The sequence below is a fragment of the Mesitornis unicolor genome, unplaced genomic scaffold (assembly GCF_000695765.1).
Source record: "Mesitornis unicolor isolate BGI_N332 unplaced genomic scaffold, ASM69576v1 scaffold5929, whole genome shotgun sequence".
NCBI classification, from domain to species: domain Eukaryota; kingdom Metazoa; phylum Chordata; class Aves; order Mesitornithiformes; family Mesitornithidae; genus Mesitornis; species Mesitornis unicolor.
Window position 1 is genome coordinate 5,630 of NW_010209125.1, and position 17,318 is coordinate 22,947.

The window sequence follows — 17,318 nt, forward strand, 5'->3', positions numbered from 1 at the left end:
GCGTCCCGCTCCCCGGGCAGGGGGTTTGGCACTGGAGGGGCTTCCCGGTTACCGGGGCCGGGCCGGTGTACGGGTCCCCCCGCATTGACGGTTTCCCCTGCAGCTTCCCGGGCAGCCAGGCCCGACCTGGAGGAGCGGAGCTTCCAGCAAGTGCGGGACCACTTCAACTTCGAGACCTACGGCAACGAGACCTTCCCGCAGCGCTACCTGGTCTCAGGTGGGTCCCGGGGGCTGCTCCCAGCCCTGGCGTGGCCGCGGGAGGCCTTGCTGTGAGTCAGGGCTGAATCCTGGCCGGCTTGAGCTCCGACCACTCCAGCACCGAGGCAGAGAGCCCCTGTGTGGGGTGCTCAGGGCTGCATGGAGCACCCTGGAGACACTCTGAGCTGAGTGCCAGCTCCTCCTGAGCCGGTTCCCCCAATCGTGTCTGTATCCTCCCCTCCTTCCCCTCAGTTTGTCACTCTGGCCAGGAGGTGTGGGCACAGGTGAGGGCATTGCCCTCTCTGCAGCAGAAGCTGACTGGAAATGTCATGGTTGTGGAGTCTCCTTCCCTGGAAACATTCAAAACCCACCTGGCCGTGTTCCTGTGTGACCTAGTCTAGGTGATCCTGCTCTGGCAGGGATTGGACTGGATGAGCTCCAGAGGGCCCTGACAACTCCTGATATTCTGTGATTCTGTGGAAGCAGCAGCTGCCTTGGGCTTGCACCGGGGCTGGCTCCGTGCACGTGTCTGCTCAGTTGGCCACAGCACCTCTAACAACGGCAACTAAGGGCTCTGAGTGCAGCAGGAAAAACAAATGGTGACCCGAGCATTGCACTCTGCACCCATCGTTCTTAAGAGTGAAGATAGCTCCTCCTGGGTCAGGGTTTTGCATTGTTTAAAACCCCACAACTTTAGATAGCATAAGCCATGCTGAGCAATGAGGGCTTCCAGCACGGAGCTGGCAGCACCTTCCTTTCTAGCCAAATAACGGGTTGTGCAATACAAGACTTTTCAGATGATCAGCAGGAGACTGTTATTTCACAACCAGCCATCTGACTGTCTTGAGGTTAGCTGGCAGGATTTAAGTTTAAAAATAGATCCCTTTTTAAGCAACCTGTCTGGTTTGGAGTTGGCTCCTGCGGGTGGTTGTTTACTGCAGGAGGCATGAAGCACCTCAGCAGAAAAGCCAGAGTAAAGCTGCACTTCGCTTTCCTACCTGATACACAAAGCAAAGGCAACACAGGAAGGGAATCAGCCTCTTTGTTAACAAAGAGCAGAAGTTTCACTAATGAAAGGTTTCAAACCCATTTCCAAGCCAATTCCTGCGTTCGCCAGTCTGTGTCAAGAATGCCTAGAATTCAATTCGGGTTCCTCTGTGATGTGCTGCAGCAGTGCCCGTAGGACAGGCAGGGTCCCTTTGGGTGGTGTGTTGAAATCCACACTGAACTGATGGTCTGAGGTTGGTTGTTAAAGCAAGCTGTTTATTATCCCTCTTAATTCCTGGAAAATTTAAGACTAAGCTAAAATCAAATGTTGGTTAAAGGCAGCAGGCATTGAAGCAAGACAAGCAAGTATTGACACCATGGGCCAGTCTTGATTTGCCTTCAGTTATAAACTGATCAGAGCACGAAGAAGATGATGAAGCACATCACCTTCATATATCATCATATAAATGATATATGAGAGAGATATATGTGTGTGTGTTACATATATAACAGATACCAGTACATCCTGGGCTGCATCCCCACAGCGTGGCCAGCAGGGCCAGGGAGGGGATTCTCCCCTCTGCTCTGCTCTGGTGAGACCCCCCCTGCAGCACTGGGTCCAGCTCTGGGGTCCTCAGCACAGGAAAGACGTGGAGCTGTGGGAGCAGGGCCAGAGGAGGCCACAGAAATGATCAGGGGCTGGAGCAGCTCTGCTGTGAGGAAAGGCTGAGAGTTGGGGTTGTTGAGCCTGGAGAAGGCTCCAGGGAGACTTTAGAGCAGCCTTTCAACACCTAAAGGGAGCTTGTAAGAGAGATGGGGATAGACTTTTTACCAGAGCCTGCAGGTACAGGACAAGGGGCAATGGTTTTAAACTGTAAGAGGGTGGATTTGGATTGGATATAAGGAAGAATTTTTTTATCATGTGGGTGGTGAGATACTGGACCAGGTTGCCCCGAGAAGCTGGGGATGCTCCTTCCCTGGCAGTGTTTGAAGTCAGGCTGGACAGGGTTTCAAGCAGCCCGGTCTGGTGGGAGGTGTCCCTGGGGTTGGGCTGGATGGCATCTGAAGGTCCCTTCCAACCCCAACTGTTCCATGATGTGTGATTTACACCTTGGCCCTGCATTACACATCACAGCAGGAGCAGCAGAAGGATGCAGGCAATTCCCCACCATCCATTTGATGGGAGAAGTGATCTGTGCAAATGTTTTGGGATGAGTTGGGCTGAGAAGATGTAAATGGGAAATCGCTCTTTTTGGGGCAGCGGTTTCCAAATGCCCTGCAGAAGCATTTTTGGGATTTTCAGGCAGACGTGGAAGTTCCAGGCCATGTGCTGAGCTCATGGAAGCTCTTATTTACCCCTCTCAAATGAGAGATTTCTGTAGTAATGCCTTTGTAACGCCCGTATTCCTCAGCTCAGGTCACAGGGATCAACGTGTTCACATAATTCTTCCCTGTTAAGCTCCTGCCCAAACTCACCAAAAGCACAGTAATGTCATGCTTGTGGTTTTTTTATTTATTGTTTGTTTGGTTCTTAATTCACTGCTGTCAATTGTCCCACTCAGCAAAGTTCTGGAAGAAAGGATTTGGACCCATCTTCTTTTACACTGGCAATGAAGGTGACGTTTGGAGTTTTGCTCAGAACTCTGACTTCATATTCGAATTGGCAGAGGAACAGCAAGCACTTGTGGTTTTTGCTGAGCACGTGAGTAGTTTAATCATGATGCATGATGAGTATTTCAGTCATTGTGCATACTATAGAGTCTTGTTCTCTTCAGTGTTACCAAATTCAGCTTTCTGCAGCTCAGGAAGAACAACGACATCTCTTCCCATGAAGCTGAGGTGTACCTGCTGTAAGCTTTCTCCTCATGGTAGCAACTCTTCTTTACTCAACCACGGCTTCTGAATCTTTTTACTATGCCTACCTGCAATTCAGGATACAGACTGCTGTTTGAGTAAAACCTCTGCCGTGGTGTATTTGCTTTAGACCAGTGCCCTTGTAAGTAGTTTACACAGGCTGGACTAGAGAGTTATTTTGTTTGGGTAATATTTAATCTCTGTAGCCTGTGAAGTCCCAACTCAACCTTTTCATTCTATGAAAACTACTATTCCACAACTCACACATGAAGAGATTACCCCGTTCCCTTTTGGAGCTGGGGATTTCAGGAGAGAGACGCGTGCCGAGGGCCCCCTTGGCATGCACTGAAGTAGCTTGTCATGGGCTGTCCATCCTCTGCAGGATATGTCCTGAAGGGCTCTGTTCCTCAGATGTGTGGGACGAGGCACTACCCCAGTTGTTATGAACCACATGCTCTGTTACTGCTTCCAGTTTGCACACCCTTATCCCAGTTGTGTAGTGAGCACAGAGGAAACCCACACCTTGGTGTTTCCTCAGCATCTCTCTTCCCTTTCAGAGGTATTATGGGAAATCTCTTCCCTTTGGACTTGAGTCAATGCAGCTGAAGAAGACCGGACTGCTTACCGTGGAACAAGCCCTTGCTGATTATGCAGTGCTAATCACTGAGCTGAAGCAGCAGTACGGTGCTGCAGACTGCCCTGTCATTGCTTTTGGAGGCAGGTAAAGGTTGTGTGTGCTCCTGCCCTTCTCTGTGTCCTTCCCTGGCTGCAGTTGTGCTGTTCTCATGCATCTGTTTGGCTCTCAAGCTCTAAAGGTAGAGCTGTAAGCTATGAGATGGAGAGCAGATGTGCCTGTGCCTGAGCTCATCCCCAGGTCCCAGTCAGCTCTCCCATCAAGAATTATGATTTTAATTGTGATTTAATGAATTTATGATTGCTTTGGAGAACCACCACTGGCTGGATGTTTCCAGGCCTCTTCAATGTACAATTTAGCCAGCTGTTTTCATTGTAGGCTCCTTTATAATTCTGCTCTGCAACCTGCTGCTTGATTGCTCCTGGCTTCCTAGCAGAAGTCCTTCCCCAACAGACTTGCTGCTTTGCAGCTCATGTTATAAATGTTAAGCTGTCTGGTAAAGGAAATCACTCTTTTGTGTCTCCTGTGGCAGCTATGGAGGAATGCTGAGCGCTTACATGAGGATAAAATACCCAAACATTGTGGATGGAGCATTAGCTGCCAGTGCTCCTCTGCTGTCTGTGGCTGGGCTTGGAGACCCCGCGCAGTTCTTCAGAGATGTAACAGCAGTAAGTACCATCTCTTTTCAGGAGCATTATCTTCATAGGAAGAGAAATACAATAGCATTTGAAACTCTAAGTGTATAAGAGAATAAAAGACTTCTGGGCTTAAAATTACACGTTTTAAAACAAAAAACATAATACCACGTAGTGATCTAATGGGCCCTGCGGTGGGAATTCTTTCCTGGTTGAAGCCAGTTCCTTCTCAGCAGCCCTGTTCAGCTGACACCTCTGTCTTGCTTCAGTTGTGAATGTGCTGTGAGTCATTACAAGCCTCTGAAATTGGGGCTTCGGCCTTTTTAATGTGAAAAACCTTCCCAATTAATTTAAAAACATATTGTCTCTGCAGCAGTAAGCCAACCTCTGGGCCGAGACCCGAAGCAAGCATGTTGTGTTGTTTTTCAAGTAATTCCTTCCACCTTCAGTGTATTTGCGCATCTGAAATCTGAATTAAATTGCTCTTTTTGGTGAGAGAACACCCCTGAGAGCTGTTAATGCTCGTGAAGGCACAAACCTTGCATGAATCATTGTGGGAGCTCTCTCTTCCTGTGAGTCAGAGCGCATTGTCTCAAAGCAACTTTCTCTGTGAATTCTGAGCTTTTCCAGCTCACCAGGGAAGGGAGCAAAGGGCATGTGGAAAGTTGATTTTGCATAAGGCATTTGCATGAGACTAGGTTATATATGAAAACAGAAAGCCCCTATGTGAATACCACACATACAGCCACGTGCGTGCTTCCCCATGAGGTTCCTGCTGCCAGGGCTGTTCAGGAATGATGAGGGCACTGCAGCATCTCCCATGTGAGGAAAGTTGAGAGAGCTGGGGCTGTTCAGCCTGGAGGAGACTGAGGGGGGATCTCATTAATGCCTATAATTATCTAAAGGGCTGGGGTCAGGAGGATGGGACCAGACTCCAGAGACAGGACAAGGGGCAATGGTCCCAAGCTGGAGCACAGGAGGTTCAAGCTGAACATGAGGACAAACTTTGTCAGTGTGAGGGTGGCAGAGCATGGCCCAGGCTGCCCAGAGAGGTTGTGGAGTCTCCTTGTGTGGAGACACCCAAAGCCCTGGCCGTGTTCCTGTGTGACTGCTCTGGTGATCCTGCTCTGGCAGGGGTTGCACTGGGGGAGCTCCAGAGGGCCCTGACAACCCCACCGTGCTGCACTTCTGTGATTGGGTCAGTTCAGAGATCAGAACTGGGTGTGATTCAAAAGAGCAAAGCTGGCAGCCTGGAGAGGGAACAGCTTTCCTTGGCGTGGCTGTGATGCTCCTGCCTCTGCTTCTGCAACAGCTGTGCCCACATCTGTAAGGGTCTGCGGGGCAGAACTGTGAGGGGTGGTGGTTCCTTAGCTGCAGCAGCCCAGCATTGCCCAGTGCAGAGCTCAGCCTTCAAGGCAGCCAGAGCAGCCCTGTGCCTCTGTCCCAGCCTGATCCATCCCCACACCCCAATGAGAGCCATCAGTAGGATGAAGATCAATAAACACACTGAGAAGGAGATGTGGAACCCCTAAGGGCTCCCAGTTAAGCTGTGATAGTGAGTACTCTAAGCATAACTATCAGACAGAGGAGGGTTAGCAATAAAAGAAAGGTCCCAGATCTCTCTTTAGTTGAGGCTGGGTCTCTGTAAGAAAAACGCTTTGTGGTCATTTAACCATTGCTTTAGCAAGGTAAAAGGACCTTAAAAGAATCCTAATAATTCTTATTATTACAAAGCACTGGTTGCCAGCAGATCCCAAACTGTCTTACAAGTTGACAGAAGAGTAGCAGTTTGGGTTGCTAGAGCTTTCAGTGACAGAAACCACTTGTTCCACCAGTATGACCAGCTCCAGCTCTTCAAACATACCTTAAAGTGCTTCCTCAGGATCAGCAATGTTTTTCCCCAAGAAAAAGGACATCACTTTCTTGGTCATCTGGCACGTCACTGGCAGACTTTAGAAGAAAAGCAGGTCTTGGCTCCCAAACCAGTGCTCTGACAGCAACCGCTGTCACCTCCTGGTACTCCTGGCAGTTCTTCCCAGTGCAGCCTCCTCCACACAACTCTAATCCTGTGTCTTTTCTGTCCCTCCAGGATTTTCAGAAGTCCAGCCCAGGCTGTGTCTCAGCTGTCCGCAAAGCCTTCCAGCAGATCAAGGACCTGTGCCTGAGTGGAGGTAAGGAGAGCAAGCCCTACAGACGGCAGCCTCAGCCGTGTGGACAAGAGTTGATTCGGTTTTCCTGCGGGTAGATCTTCAGTTGGTTCAGCTACATCAATGCAAGTGCCCACCTGGCTGTCTCTTCCTGCTTGCACTATTGATTCTTGATTTAATGAACAGTTTCAGTTATCTCCAGCCTTGGGCAGTTAGAAACCAAGGACAGAGTGGTGAAGGTCTCTCAACGTCTCCCAAGCAGGCTGCAGCAGGTATTGTGGGCTGATGCAGCGTCTCCTGGTGGGTTTCTGGTCTGTCTCAAGGCTTGGCTTGGTCTGTAGAGCTGCACCTCAGTGGCTGTGTGCCTCCAACAGCTGCTGTCACTGCTGGAACTGCCCAGAGGAGCTAGGGGTGCAAAACCCCATTTGGGTCACAGCAGAAAACCATTACTGTTAAATAGCCACGGTCCTCAAGGTCTGCCTGGGGCCACGGTGGATGAGGTGGTCATAGTTAAGGCTTAGGCTCTCAAGTAAGTATCCAGAGGTGGGTCTTGGGTTTCCAAGTAGGCAACCTCTGAGTTTTCCAGCCAGGCTCCAGTGGGCAGCTTGCAGGGCAGGATGGGGACAGGAACTGTGACTCCAACACAGAGGATGAAAATGAAGGGAGCAGCTTCCCCCAGCAGAAATGCCCAGGTATGTGAGTGCATCTTGAAGGAATCTCTCCAAAGACAGACTTCCCGACTCCTCTCTGCATCACACTCAAGTTTGAAGGCACCTCTCAGGACTCTGTGACTTTGTGAGGACTCTTCTCACTTGGCAATTCTCACTGCAAATGCTCCCAGCTCACTGACAGTTCTCCCAGCTCTCAAATCCCACTGGGAGCTGTGTGCTGTGCCCTGCTGTCCTCTCTCTGTGAGCAGCTCTCACTGTGCTGCTTCTGTCTCAGTGGGTGCTGACTCCTCTGGGCTCCCAGGGAGGTGTCAGTGGCGCTGCGAGGGCAGAGCGCAGGTCGTGATGCTGTGCATAAAGGCTGTGACACAACATCCACGTGTGTGTCAATTTAGATGTAATAAGTCCTCCCCAGTAGAAACCTCATCTGTGCGTTATGGCACCTCCTTACTCTTGAGCAAAACAAGCTGCTGAAGCCTGGTATTATTTCCCTCTGTTGAAGTTTTCCTTCCTTCTGCAGCCTACGATGAGATCAGCAGCAAAATGGCCACGTGCAAGAAGATCTCCAACAAGGAGGACGTTTACCAGCTCTTTGGGTTTGCTAGAAACGCCTTCACCATGATGGCCATGATGGACTACCCATACAAAACCGACTTCATGGGTCACCTCCCTGCCAACCCAGTGCACGTGAGTACCAGGACGTGGGTGAGAGTTGTGGTTTTGGCTGTGCCCCTCGGTGACCAGGGGGCTGCACAGCCTGGGGTGCTATCGGTGGCAGGGGAGAGGTGGCAGTGGATGTTGTAGCCCTTCCTCTCTGACAGGAAAGCAGCACGTTTTAAATCTCCCTGTGATGCAGCGTTTGAAGCACACTGCCATGAGGAGGGTTTGCTGGAGCCACTCCTACCCTGCTCTACCTTTACCTCAAATGTTCAGTTCCCTTAGGGTCTGCTTAACAACCTGTGAAATGGAAATCATGATTCTACCTCCCCTCCCCGCTCCTTGAGAAGGGCATTAAAATGTTCTGGTTGTAGGAGGAAGGAGCTGTTGTGTGTCACTGTGGCCTCTGCACAGCTGCTTATCTCGGTAAAGGAACTGTTTCTCCTAGCCCTGTCCCCCTGTTTCTGTGTATTTTGTTGCTAGAAGGGAGGGGAAAAAAACCCCAAAAACCTGTTGTGTTAGGCCCTTGGAAAGCTGCTGAGCCATAAAACGTGTGAGTGGTGACTTTAATGAATCTCCCAGCTTAGCCCTTGCGCGGAGCAGAGACTGTTAACTGTTGTGTCTGCAATTTGCCTGTAACGTGTCTCATCCAGGTCGGCTGTGAACAAATCCTTGCCCACACAGACCCAGTCCAAGGCCTGGCTGCTCTTGTAGGTGAGTCAGTTTGCTCTTGTATTTAACACCGTGTTGTCTGGAAGCATCTGGAAGTAGAGCTGTTGTGTTGTTGTGTATCATGGGAGCTGGTGCAACTCTCATCTCCCACTGGGACGTTGTGCCCCACGTTGGCTTTGTCCATCAGGATGTCCCATGGTGGCCCAGGGGCTCATTCCCTCGCCCTTCCAAACTTATCCTCATCAGGGTTTTTGTCATCACAGTGCCCTACAGTCTTCATCCAGTGGCAAGACAGTCTTAAATACATCGTGTATATTCATCTCCATGAGTGCTTGATGTGTCAGCCAGCAGTGTTCGTAAGGAAATTATTCGAGATAGAATTTGAATAGAATTCAAAGCTCTTTCGAAGACTTTCTCATCAAATCTTTCAAGTTGCTCATTAAAAATAAGTTCTGCGTTGGTCATTATTCAGAAAAACCGGTTCTGAACGACAAAAAATGATTTCAGGAATTCTTGTAGGTTTAATGCAGCTTAGTAGGATTGGGAACTAATTCTTTGTTCTGCAAATTGTGCATTGTCACCATGATAGCACCAGAACCAAACCAATTCCAAACCACTGCTGAGGATGCTTGGCTGGCAACTAGAAGAGTTGTTAAAATACTAATGCCTTGGCAAACACAGTCAGATCTGCTCGACGTATTCACATCCTACTTCTTTTCGGAGGCAGAGGGGGACTCTTGTTTGTTTGCGATGAAGAAGCTGAGGGTCGATGTCTTCCTCCTTCCCAGGGGGGAGCAGTTTGTGCCTCTCCCCGTCTCACCAGCTGCGTTCACTTGGGACAGTTTAATCATGCAAGAGGCGTGATCCACCAGAGCTTTAGGCAGGGGGCTGCCTTTCTTCCATACCTGCCCCTCCGTGTCGTACAGGAAAACGCTGTCTTCTTTCTGCATGTGCTGCAGCGATGCGCCTCCAGAGAGGTAGAGCGTGGACTCGTGGGCTGTGATGCTGAACTGGCAGCAGCTGAACGGGGATAGCGTCAGCGTTGTCCACTGGTTGCTTACAGGACAGTAATGCTCTGTCTCGTTGACTTGAATCCATTCCTCCGCCTGCAAAGAACCAGAGCAGCGCTCACCCATCGTATCACACCTGTCTCAACATCTACTTGAACACCGTGGGGCCAAATTTTTAATATGTATTTAGCAAGCAGAGCCTCAAGAGAAATGGAATAAAACACCAGAATGGCAGGGCTTGGAAGGAGCTTGGGAAAATCAGAGGAGTGAGCTGAGCAAGGTGCCACAGGGACCTGCTGGAACTGGCACAGCCCAAGGCCTGCCTGCTCTCTGGACCTTTAACACACTATGAAGGAAATCATCCAAGGAGGGATATATTGCATTGAATTGTGGATAATAACTGAGTCTTTACACTTTGAAATAGGCCACAGAGATGCTGGAGGGAGTGGAGCATCTCCTGCTGAGGAGCGGCTGAGGGAGCTGGGGCTCTTGAGCTTGGAGCAGAGGAGACTGAGGGGTGCCCTCATTCCTGGGGATCCATTGGGAAAGGGCAGTGTCAGGAGGAAGGAGCCAGGCTCTGCTCTGGGATGGCCAATGCCAGGACAAGGGGCAATGGTCCCAAGCTGGAGCACAGGAGGTTCCAGCTGAAGAAGAGGCCAAACTTTGTCAGTGTGAGGGTCCAGAGCATGGCCCAGGCTGCCCAGAGAGGTTGTGGAGTCTCCTTGTCTGCAGACCCCCAAAGCCCTGGCCGTGTTCCTGTGTGACTGCTCTGGTGATCCTGCTCTGGCAGGGCTTGCACTGGGGGAGCTCCAGAGGGCCCTGACAACCCCTGACATGCTGGGATTCTGTGAAATGGGAATTGCCTCAGGGTCTTTGAAAACTCGGTTCTCTTGGCTTCAGGACATGGGTTTCTCCTGGAGTTGGCCTTTCAGTCCCTGGCAGGTCTCTTCCCAGCCTGCCCTCCCCAGAAGTTTCCCTCCTCTTTCAGAGATGGAAAATCCAGGTTTGAAGAGGCTTAATTTGTGTTTCAGGACTTGAGCCCATCTTTCCTAAAATCCAGGCCAGTGTCCTCACCACAGCCCATTCCTCTTCCCACCTGCCAGTGCTTCCTCCCCTCTCAGCTTTGACCAAGGGAAATGAGGTGGTCAGTGTGTTTGGGGCAGGTTCCTGACCAGCTTTACACTCAGCTTTTCCGGTGTTAGCACCGTGTGTTCTCTCAATGCTTTAAACAGCCGTTGTTGCTCTGGCAAACAGAGTGTGACAACTTCTTCAAGAGGGCAGCTTCTAACGGGCACAGTTGTAACAGCAGGCACATTTTCATAAGCTTACTGGCCTGACTTTTAACTGTACCAATCCACTAAGAGCCCCAGAATAATGACATTACTGGAATAAAACAGGGCCTAGCAATGCAGTGACCCTATTTTGGGTCAGATTTGGGATTATAAGCGCAAATGAACTTACTCCTTTTAGCGTCCTTCCTCCAATGCAGAAGATCCCGTCCCTGGCTGTGGCCATCCCGTGGTCGCAGCGGGTAAAAGCCATGGCGCTGTTGCTGACCCAGCGCCGGAGGCGAGGGAGGTAGCTGTATGTGTCTCGTAGGGTTTGACCCCCAGAGAAGCCCCCTGTAAGGAAAGCAGAAACCTTGAAAATCTATCAACTTTCTCCAAACATTAACAGAGCTGATTTTTTTTTCCGCTTTAAAAATACCCAAGAAGCTCAGGTTTAAAATCTCACCGCATTCTGCAGAGCTTTCAAGTGAAATTGAAAACCTGAGCTGCTTAGGTATTTTAAAGAGGGGGAAAAAAAACCCCAAACCAAACCAGTTCCACCTCTTTCTGTACAGTTTTACACAAGGATTTGTGAATAAAGCTCTTGGGGTATTTCAAGTGTAACCAGGACCAGCTTTAATTAGGGAATCTGCTTTCAGCACACGCAGCCACAGAGTGGTGATGGGAAAGAGAAGTGTTCAAAGCTCTCTGAATCTCCAAACAAGGTCAGAGCCAGTCTTCCAGAGCTGCTCTCACCTTTTGGTCTTTACCAGGCTCACTCGTGTATTTCAGGGCTGCATTATAAAAAGCTCCTTGCAGAAGGAATGTGCTGCTATGGGCAGGGTAAACGCCTCCAGCTGCCGAATTCCAGCCTGCAGAGTCTTTGCAAACAAAGCGGATGGTGTTTCAGGTTGGCTGTAAGCCCCAGCTCACCTGGGCTTCGATGCTGTCTGTGCATGGACACTTTGCCTGCACGGAGCTTGGGTTTCAAGCTTGTACCGAGGTAATGCTCTTAATTTGGCAGTTTGCTTGGGCAGGGTTGCAGGCTGACCATATCACATTTGCAGCTACCCCGTTGCTCTGGAAGGAGGTAGGTAGGTATGGGTAAGTTCCTATACCCAAGGGGTACAGTGTTACCCAGCCAAGATCACTATGGTGTGTTTGAAGCTCTGTGAGGGAATTTTGTCCTTGTTCTCTGGTAGGAATCGAGACCAGCAGAGGTTAAATGAGCTGCCTGCTGAGTCAAAGCTGGGACTTGAGCCTAAGCCCTTCTCCCAGTTGAACCATTACCCTTCTTTTCCAACCATCGGCACTGCTGGTGCAGGACACCCCCATCAGCGGGGTACTCGTTTGTGGGGACAGCCCCTGCGCTACCTTCCTTGGGAGAAAAGTGCATCACAGAGCAGTGCCCTGCATTGCTGTGTGGCTGAGGTTAATCTGGACCAGGTCAGTACAGCAATCCCAGCTGGCCACAGTGATCCCAGCTGGCCACAGTGATCCCAGCTGGCCGTGACTGCTTTACGAAGCAGGGATCCTGCAGCCATGGCAGACTGGCGCAGGGATTGTAACTGCAATAACACCGACACCACGGTGCTTTTCCTAGGACAACCCAAAGATGATCTTTCAGGTCCTTAGCTACAAAAGCTAAAGCTCCTGCACCGATTTCCCAAAGTGTTGCTTTATTATTAAACACCATGGCCCATCCACCACAGATCCCTGTAAAGACTGCGACCCCTTGTAGGGCAGGAGCTGCACAGGATCAGTGGGTAAGAGGGTAATTGTGCTGCTTTGTGTGCAGGAGGGTTAGTCTGACATCTTCCAGTCACGTTAATACCAGGGTTTAATCCCGCAGCCTGCTCCTGCTTTACCTTTTCAGACAGCAGAGCTTTGGGTTTTAGCCAGGATTGCAAGGTCAAAGGCGAGCAGGGGTGTGGATTGCAAGCGGATGATGTTACCTTTAAGGTCTTGGTGAAATATAGATAGATGGTGAAAGAAAATAGCTCCTGGCATTCAGGAGGGCCATGAGGCTGTGCTAACGCAGCAGGAAAGGGACACTGCAGCTGCGGGTGTTACTGGTGTGTGTGACACGAAGATGCCAGCAAAAATCAATGTAACTATACAAAAAGATGCTGCTTTCTGCTAGCTCTGTCACCTGAGATATAGAGGATTCCCTTGTGGGTGGTGCCTGCGTGATCAGCAATCGGCGTGGGGAGAGGAGCTGTGAACTCCCACTTGTTGTCAGCAGGCTGGTACAGCTCCACGGTGCGGGTCAGGGTCCCCAGCAGCGTCCCACCGCCCACGGCCAGGATGCGGTCAGACAGGACACCCGCGTGGAAGCGCGTCCGCCTCTCCTGCATGCTGGCCACCCGGAGCCAGGAGGCGTTGCGGGGATCGAATCGGAAAACCTAGGATGGCAGCAGAGGGACCGTGGTTAGCAGGAGGCAGGGGCTGGCTTGCATCTCGTGTGGCTTTGCTAACAGAGAAGCTTTTTCTGCGGGCTGAGGAAGGTTTTATATTCAGGCCTTGGACGTTCTCAACCTCCAGTGCCTGTCAGCTGCCAGCAGTAGCTCCTCTCTGGGGCTAGAGGCTCAGTTACTGCCTTTCTGCAGCTCTGCAAGTGGTAAGCAGGAGATGGAGCACATTGGCTTAATGAAATAGCTGTGTTTCCAACACCAGGTAGCGTGCATCAGCTGCAAACTGTTGCTGTGAGATTTAAACAAGGGCACTTTGCATCTCTGCTACTGTTGGAGTGTGTGGTAAAGAAAGTGACTGAGCTTTGCCCAGGAGAAGCCAGGAGTGGCTTCCCCTCCCTTTGTCCCTGGTTGCATCACCACAGGAGCTTCCACTCGCATCTGGTTCAGCCGTAAAGACCTCCCCAAGCTTGTTTTGTGAGTCCTGGTTAGAAAGCCCAGGTCACCAAGCAAGGGCAGGGTCTGCAGAACCACATGTGGTGAGTGTTGGGTTTGGGCTGAGGCCCAGCACCCAGTGCCATGGCCCTATGGCCTCAGCACCCTCTGCTCCGCTGCTGCTGAGCTGCCCCCAGCCTTCAAGGCTGTGGCAGGGAGCTGCTGTTGGCAGCAGCACCGTTCATCTAAGGACAACGCTGAAATAACCTTCCTGTGAGTGCAGGAAGGAAAAATGTGCTGGGTTTTTTGGGCGAGCTCACTGAAGCCATCAAGGTAAACATAAAATCCTGCACAAGGTCCTGGCAGCTAAACCAGATTTGCCTTTCAAGGGCAAAACCGAGGCAGGAGCAGTTCCCAAGTGAAGTGGTAGGATTTAACCATTCCAGTGCAGCAACGATGGGAACAGGGGTTGCTTGGTTGACTGACGTGGACCTGGCCAAACCTGTGCTGAGGAATTTGTGTACAGATTTACAGCAAGAGCAAGGTGAGAGCAGGACAGGACCTGATTACTCCCCAGAGCATTTGGGAGCTGTATTCCCAATGGCTTTCAGTGCTGCTAAGATGTAGAGGTGGGAGATCTGTGGTGGGCCCTCCCTCCCTTCCTCACCCAGGTCTTTTCCCAAGGCAAAAGGTTTCTTGTCTCCTACCTCATTTGACGGCTGCTTTCCCGTGGGGTCGAATTTGCACTGGCCCCCGATGACGAAGAGGAAGTCGTTGATGACGGCGACGCAGTGGTTGTACACGGGCACGCAGAGGTCCCCGACCTTGCGCCAGGCGCCGCAGCTCGGGTCCGCGGCCCACATCTCGCCGCTCACGCGGTTGTCGGTGCTTCTGCCGCCGGCGACGAGCAGCGCGGTGGAGCCGGAGCGGACGCTGGTGCTTGGGGTCTGCAGGACCGGCTGAGCGTAGAGCTGGGAGTGGTAATTCAGAGCCTCCTGCAGGTACCTGTGGCAACCTGAATCCAGCCGCATAAGCGGCGTTTCCTGGACGTATCTTTGCAGATCCTGCAAAGGAATGAGAGGGAACCTTACGCGCCTTAAAATCTCGGCCGCGTCTTTCAGCCGCGAGTGGTCGTGCTGCAGCCAGCTTACGGCGGCTCTGAACAGCTCCAGCTCGCTGCAGCCCTCACTGTCGGACCTGTCTAAAATGTCACAGAGGGTTCCTCGGTCCAGGTCGTTCAAGCACCGAGGATCCCTCAGGATGTGTTTGCAATGCTGGCCCACGTAGCACATGGCTTTCTGTGTCAGCTCTGCTGGGCCGAGTTTCTTAGCGATGTTGAGAACGTCCATGCAGTTCTCACAGTTCAAGCAGCCCTCCAGAAAGCGAAAGCACAGCTTGATCACCTCCCGAACCAGGAGAGTTTCTGCGGCTTTGAAGGTCTCCTCGATATTCTGCAACGAGAGGTCGAGTTCGTTGGAGTAAATGAAGTCGAGAACGTTCCTCAGCCCGGCAGCGCTGACGGCTTTCAGCCGGATGTTACCATCCAGGCTCCCCGCTCTTTGCAAGTTCCCAACAAACAGAACCTTGCAGTAATTGCTTGCCGACGCTAAAATGATCTTGTGGGCTGGAAAGCAAACCCCTTCTGCCTCCAGCGTCACGTCGCACAGCGCGCTCTGCGAGCGAAGGCTGCTGAGCCCTTCCAGGAGCTTCGCCAAGTAAGTGTCCGACACCAGCCTGGCCGCGCTGGCCTGCGAGCCCAGCATTGCTCGGGAAGACGCGCAGCCCTGCAGCAGCCCCAGGACTCTGCTGCCCACGCTCAGTGCATCTCCTGAGTGCTCTCCTGCAGCCCAACCAGCGGTTTCATGCTTCGAGGGAGCTGAGGCCGCGCTGCCCACACCGCAGACCCATCCAAAGGCAGCTGCAGCCCTCGGCAGCCCCTGTCCTGTGTCCTGCAGAGCCGCGCAGGGCCGTTGGCAAGCGGAGCTGTTGGTGTTGATTATCGCACACAACCAACAGCGCTGTGGGTTTTCCCTGTGACACTGGCAGCAGCGGACAGCCACTGGTGTAGCCGCATTCCTCCTCCTCCTCCTCCTCGCTATCTGGTAACTGCCCATCCGCACAAAACCCAGCTCATTCTTCGGCGGCTCCCCAGCTACGCTTCGCTGGGCCGCCCGGTCAGGTGCTCTTTTATCTGGGCAAGCCTGCACACGCCGCCTTCCCCTTCTGGAACAACAGTCGAGCACAGTCCTGTCTGCGACGTGCCGCCCTTGGACTGTGCGATGCATTCAGACCAGAGTTGCTTTCAGGGAGGGGGTGGGAAGGTCTTGGTGGTTGCATCCTGTTCAGTTTGAAGCATTCAAGCAGTGCCTTTGCGCAGCCTGCGCCTGGGGGCGTTAGGGACTGGAGGCGAGGGCTCTCCCAAGGGCTTGTGAGCCACTCACTTGGCTTTTGGCATGAGCAGAAGCAGCAGAGAGCACCTGGGAACCTCCTCCTCCTCGCAAATGAAACAGAAGCAAAGGAGATCACGCAGCCAGGCTTGAGACCATGTGAAAGCTTTGGCATAAAGTTGGGGTCATGACCTAATGCTGGTGCATCCCCTGCCAGCTTTGCCCCAGCCCTACACACTTGCCCAGCCGGGATAGAGCCCCTGCTTGGTCTTGACCGTGAGGTTTGTGCGGGAGGGGGTGGATGAGGCAGCAGAGGCACTGACAGGTTGCTCTGTGCTGTGTTTTTTCCCCTCGGCAGGGGTGTTTTACAACTCCTCCGGCTCGGCGCAGTGTTACGACATCTACCAGCTGTACCAGTCCTGCGCTGACCCCACCGGCTGCGGCACCGGCTCGGATGCCGAGGCCTGGGACTACCAGGTAAGGCGCTTGGAGACACCAACAGGTTTCGGCTTCTGCCCTGGTGATCCCTGTCCCACGACAGCTCTCGTACCTCTCTCAGGTCTGCACCGAGATCAACCTGACTTTCAACAGCAACAACGTGACCGACATGTTCCCCGCCATGCCCTTCACCGAGGCCATGCGGGAGCAGTACTGTCACAGCAAGTGGCACGTGAGGCCGCGAGCACGCTGGCTGCAGACAAACTTCTGGGGAGGAGGTGAGTTGTGCTGGGTGCTTGTCCCGTTGCGTTATCCTGTAGGGGTCTGCCTGTCCCCCCCTCTGCCCAGCTGAGCTCTGTGGGGACAGGGCACCAACACGTCCTGGCTGACTTGAGCCAACCAGACCTTTCTGTGCCTCCTTAAGGCAGAGGTGGAAAACCTAAGAACTGCCAGGAATTGGTTTTATTCTCCTGTGTTTTCTGTTTCAGACCTGAAAAGTGCAAGTAACATCATTTTTTCCAACGGAGACTTGGACCCATGGGCTGGAGGTGGGGTAAGCACGTGCGCTCCTGCATCCCGTACACACACGGCAGCCTTTCCAGGTGATACACCCCCCTTCTCAAAGCGGCACCGGAGACTCAGCTTTAGCCCATTTGAGTTTCTGCAAGCAGCTGTTTTATACTGAACCATTCGGAGCCCCAGGACATTAATGATGGACACACAGAGTCCATCAGCCAGGAGCACCGATGCAGTAAAGGTGGCTTCACTATTGTAGATGCATCAGGAGCCTCCTTACCCAGCACAGCCGTCCCGTTTCTGTGTCCAGACTCGGTCTTGATGCTGAGAGCCTTGGTGCACGTTGTGAGACCAAGTGCTGCAAGCCCTGAACCAGGGCGTATTTTGGCTCAGGTTCAGCA

The 17,318-nt window shown here is 52.1% G+C and overlaps 2 protein-coding genes across 2 annotated transcripts in view; one reads left to right on the plus strand and one right to left on the minus strand.

The window, feature by feature from the left end:
- The window catches only part of DPP7 (dipeptidyl-peptidase 7), a gene marked incomplete at its 5' end in the record, with an annotated part of 23,971 nt that overhangs the window by 5,518 nt on the left and 1,135 nt on the right, over positions 1 to 17,318 (plus strand). The window contains 10 exons of the mRNA XM_010192767.1: positions 104 to 217; positions 2,748 to 2,887; positions 3,597 to 3,760; positions 4,206 to 4,341; positions 6,398 to 6,479; positions 7,644 to 7,810; positions 8,434 to 8,494; positions 16,322 to 16,440; positions 16,523 to 16,679; positions 16,890 to 16,954. Coding sequence (XP_010191069.1) covers positions 104 to 217; positions 2,748 to 2,887; positions 3,597 to 3,760; positions 4,206 to 4,341; positions 6,398 to 6,479; positions 7,644 to 7,810; positions 8,434 to 8,494; positions 16,322 to 16,440; positions 16,523 to 16,679; positions 16,890 to 16,954 — 1,205 coding nt within the window. The remainder of the gene's footprint in view (positions 1 to 103; positions 218 to 2,747; positions 2,888 to 3,596; positions 3,761 to 4,205; positions 4,342 to 6,397; positions 6,480 to 7,643; positions 7,811 to 8,433; positions 8,495 to 16,321; positions 16,441 to 16,522; positions 16,680 to 16,889; positions 16,955 to 17,318) is intronic.
- Positions 9,160 to 15,339, minus strand: LOC104547180 (kelch-like protein 9). The gene is made up of 4 exons (XM_010192766.1): positions 14,284 to 15,339; positions 12,883 to 13,135; positions 10,924 to 11,084; positions 9,160 to 9,558 (listed from the first exon to the last, which is right to left on the minus strand). The coding sequence occupies exons 1-4, from the start codon at positions 15,337 to 15,339 to the stop codon at positions 9,160 to 9,162; spliced, it is 1,869 nt and encodes a 622-aa protein (XP_010191068.1).

Excerpts from the sequence above, each read along its gene's own strand:
- LOC104547180 (XM_010192766.1), bottom strand. The coding sequence starts at position 15,339 with ATGCTGGGCTCGCAGGCCAGCGCGGCCAGGCTGGTGTCGGACACTTAC. Across the intron at positions 13,136-14,283 it reads GAAAGCAGCCGTCAAATGAG|GTTTTCCGATTCGATCCCCG; the intron begins GTAGGAGACAAG and ends CTGCCATCCTAG. Across the intron at positions 9,559-10,923 it reads GAGGAAGGACGCTAAAAGGA|GCGGAGGAATGGATTCAAGT; the intron begins GTAAGTTCATTT and ends GGTTCTTTGCAG.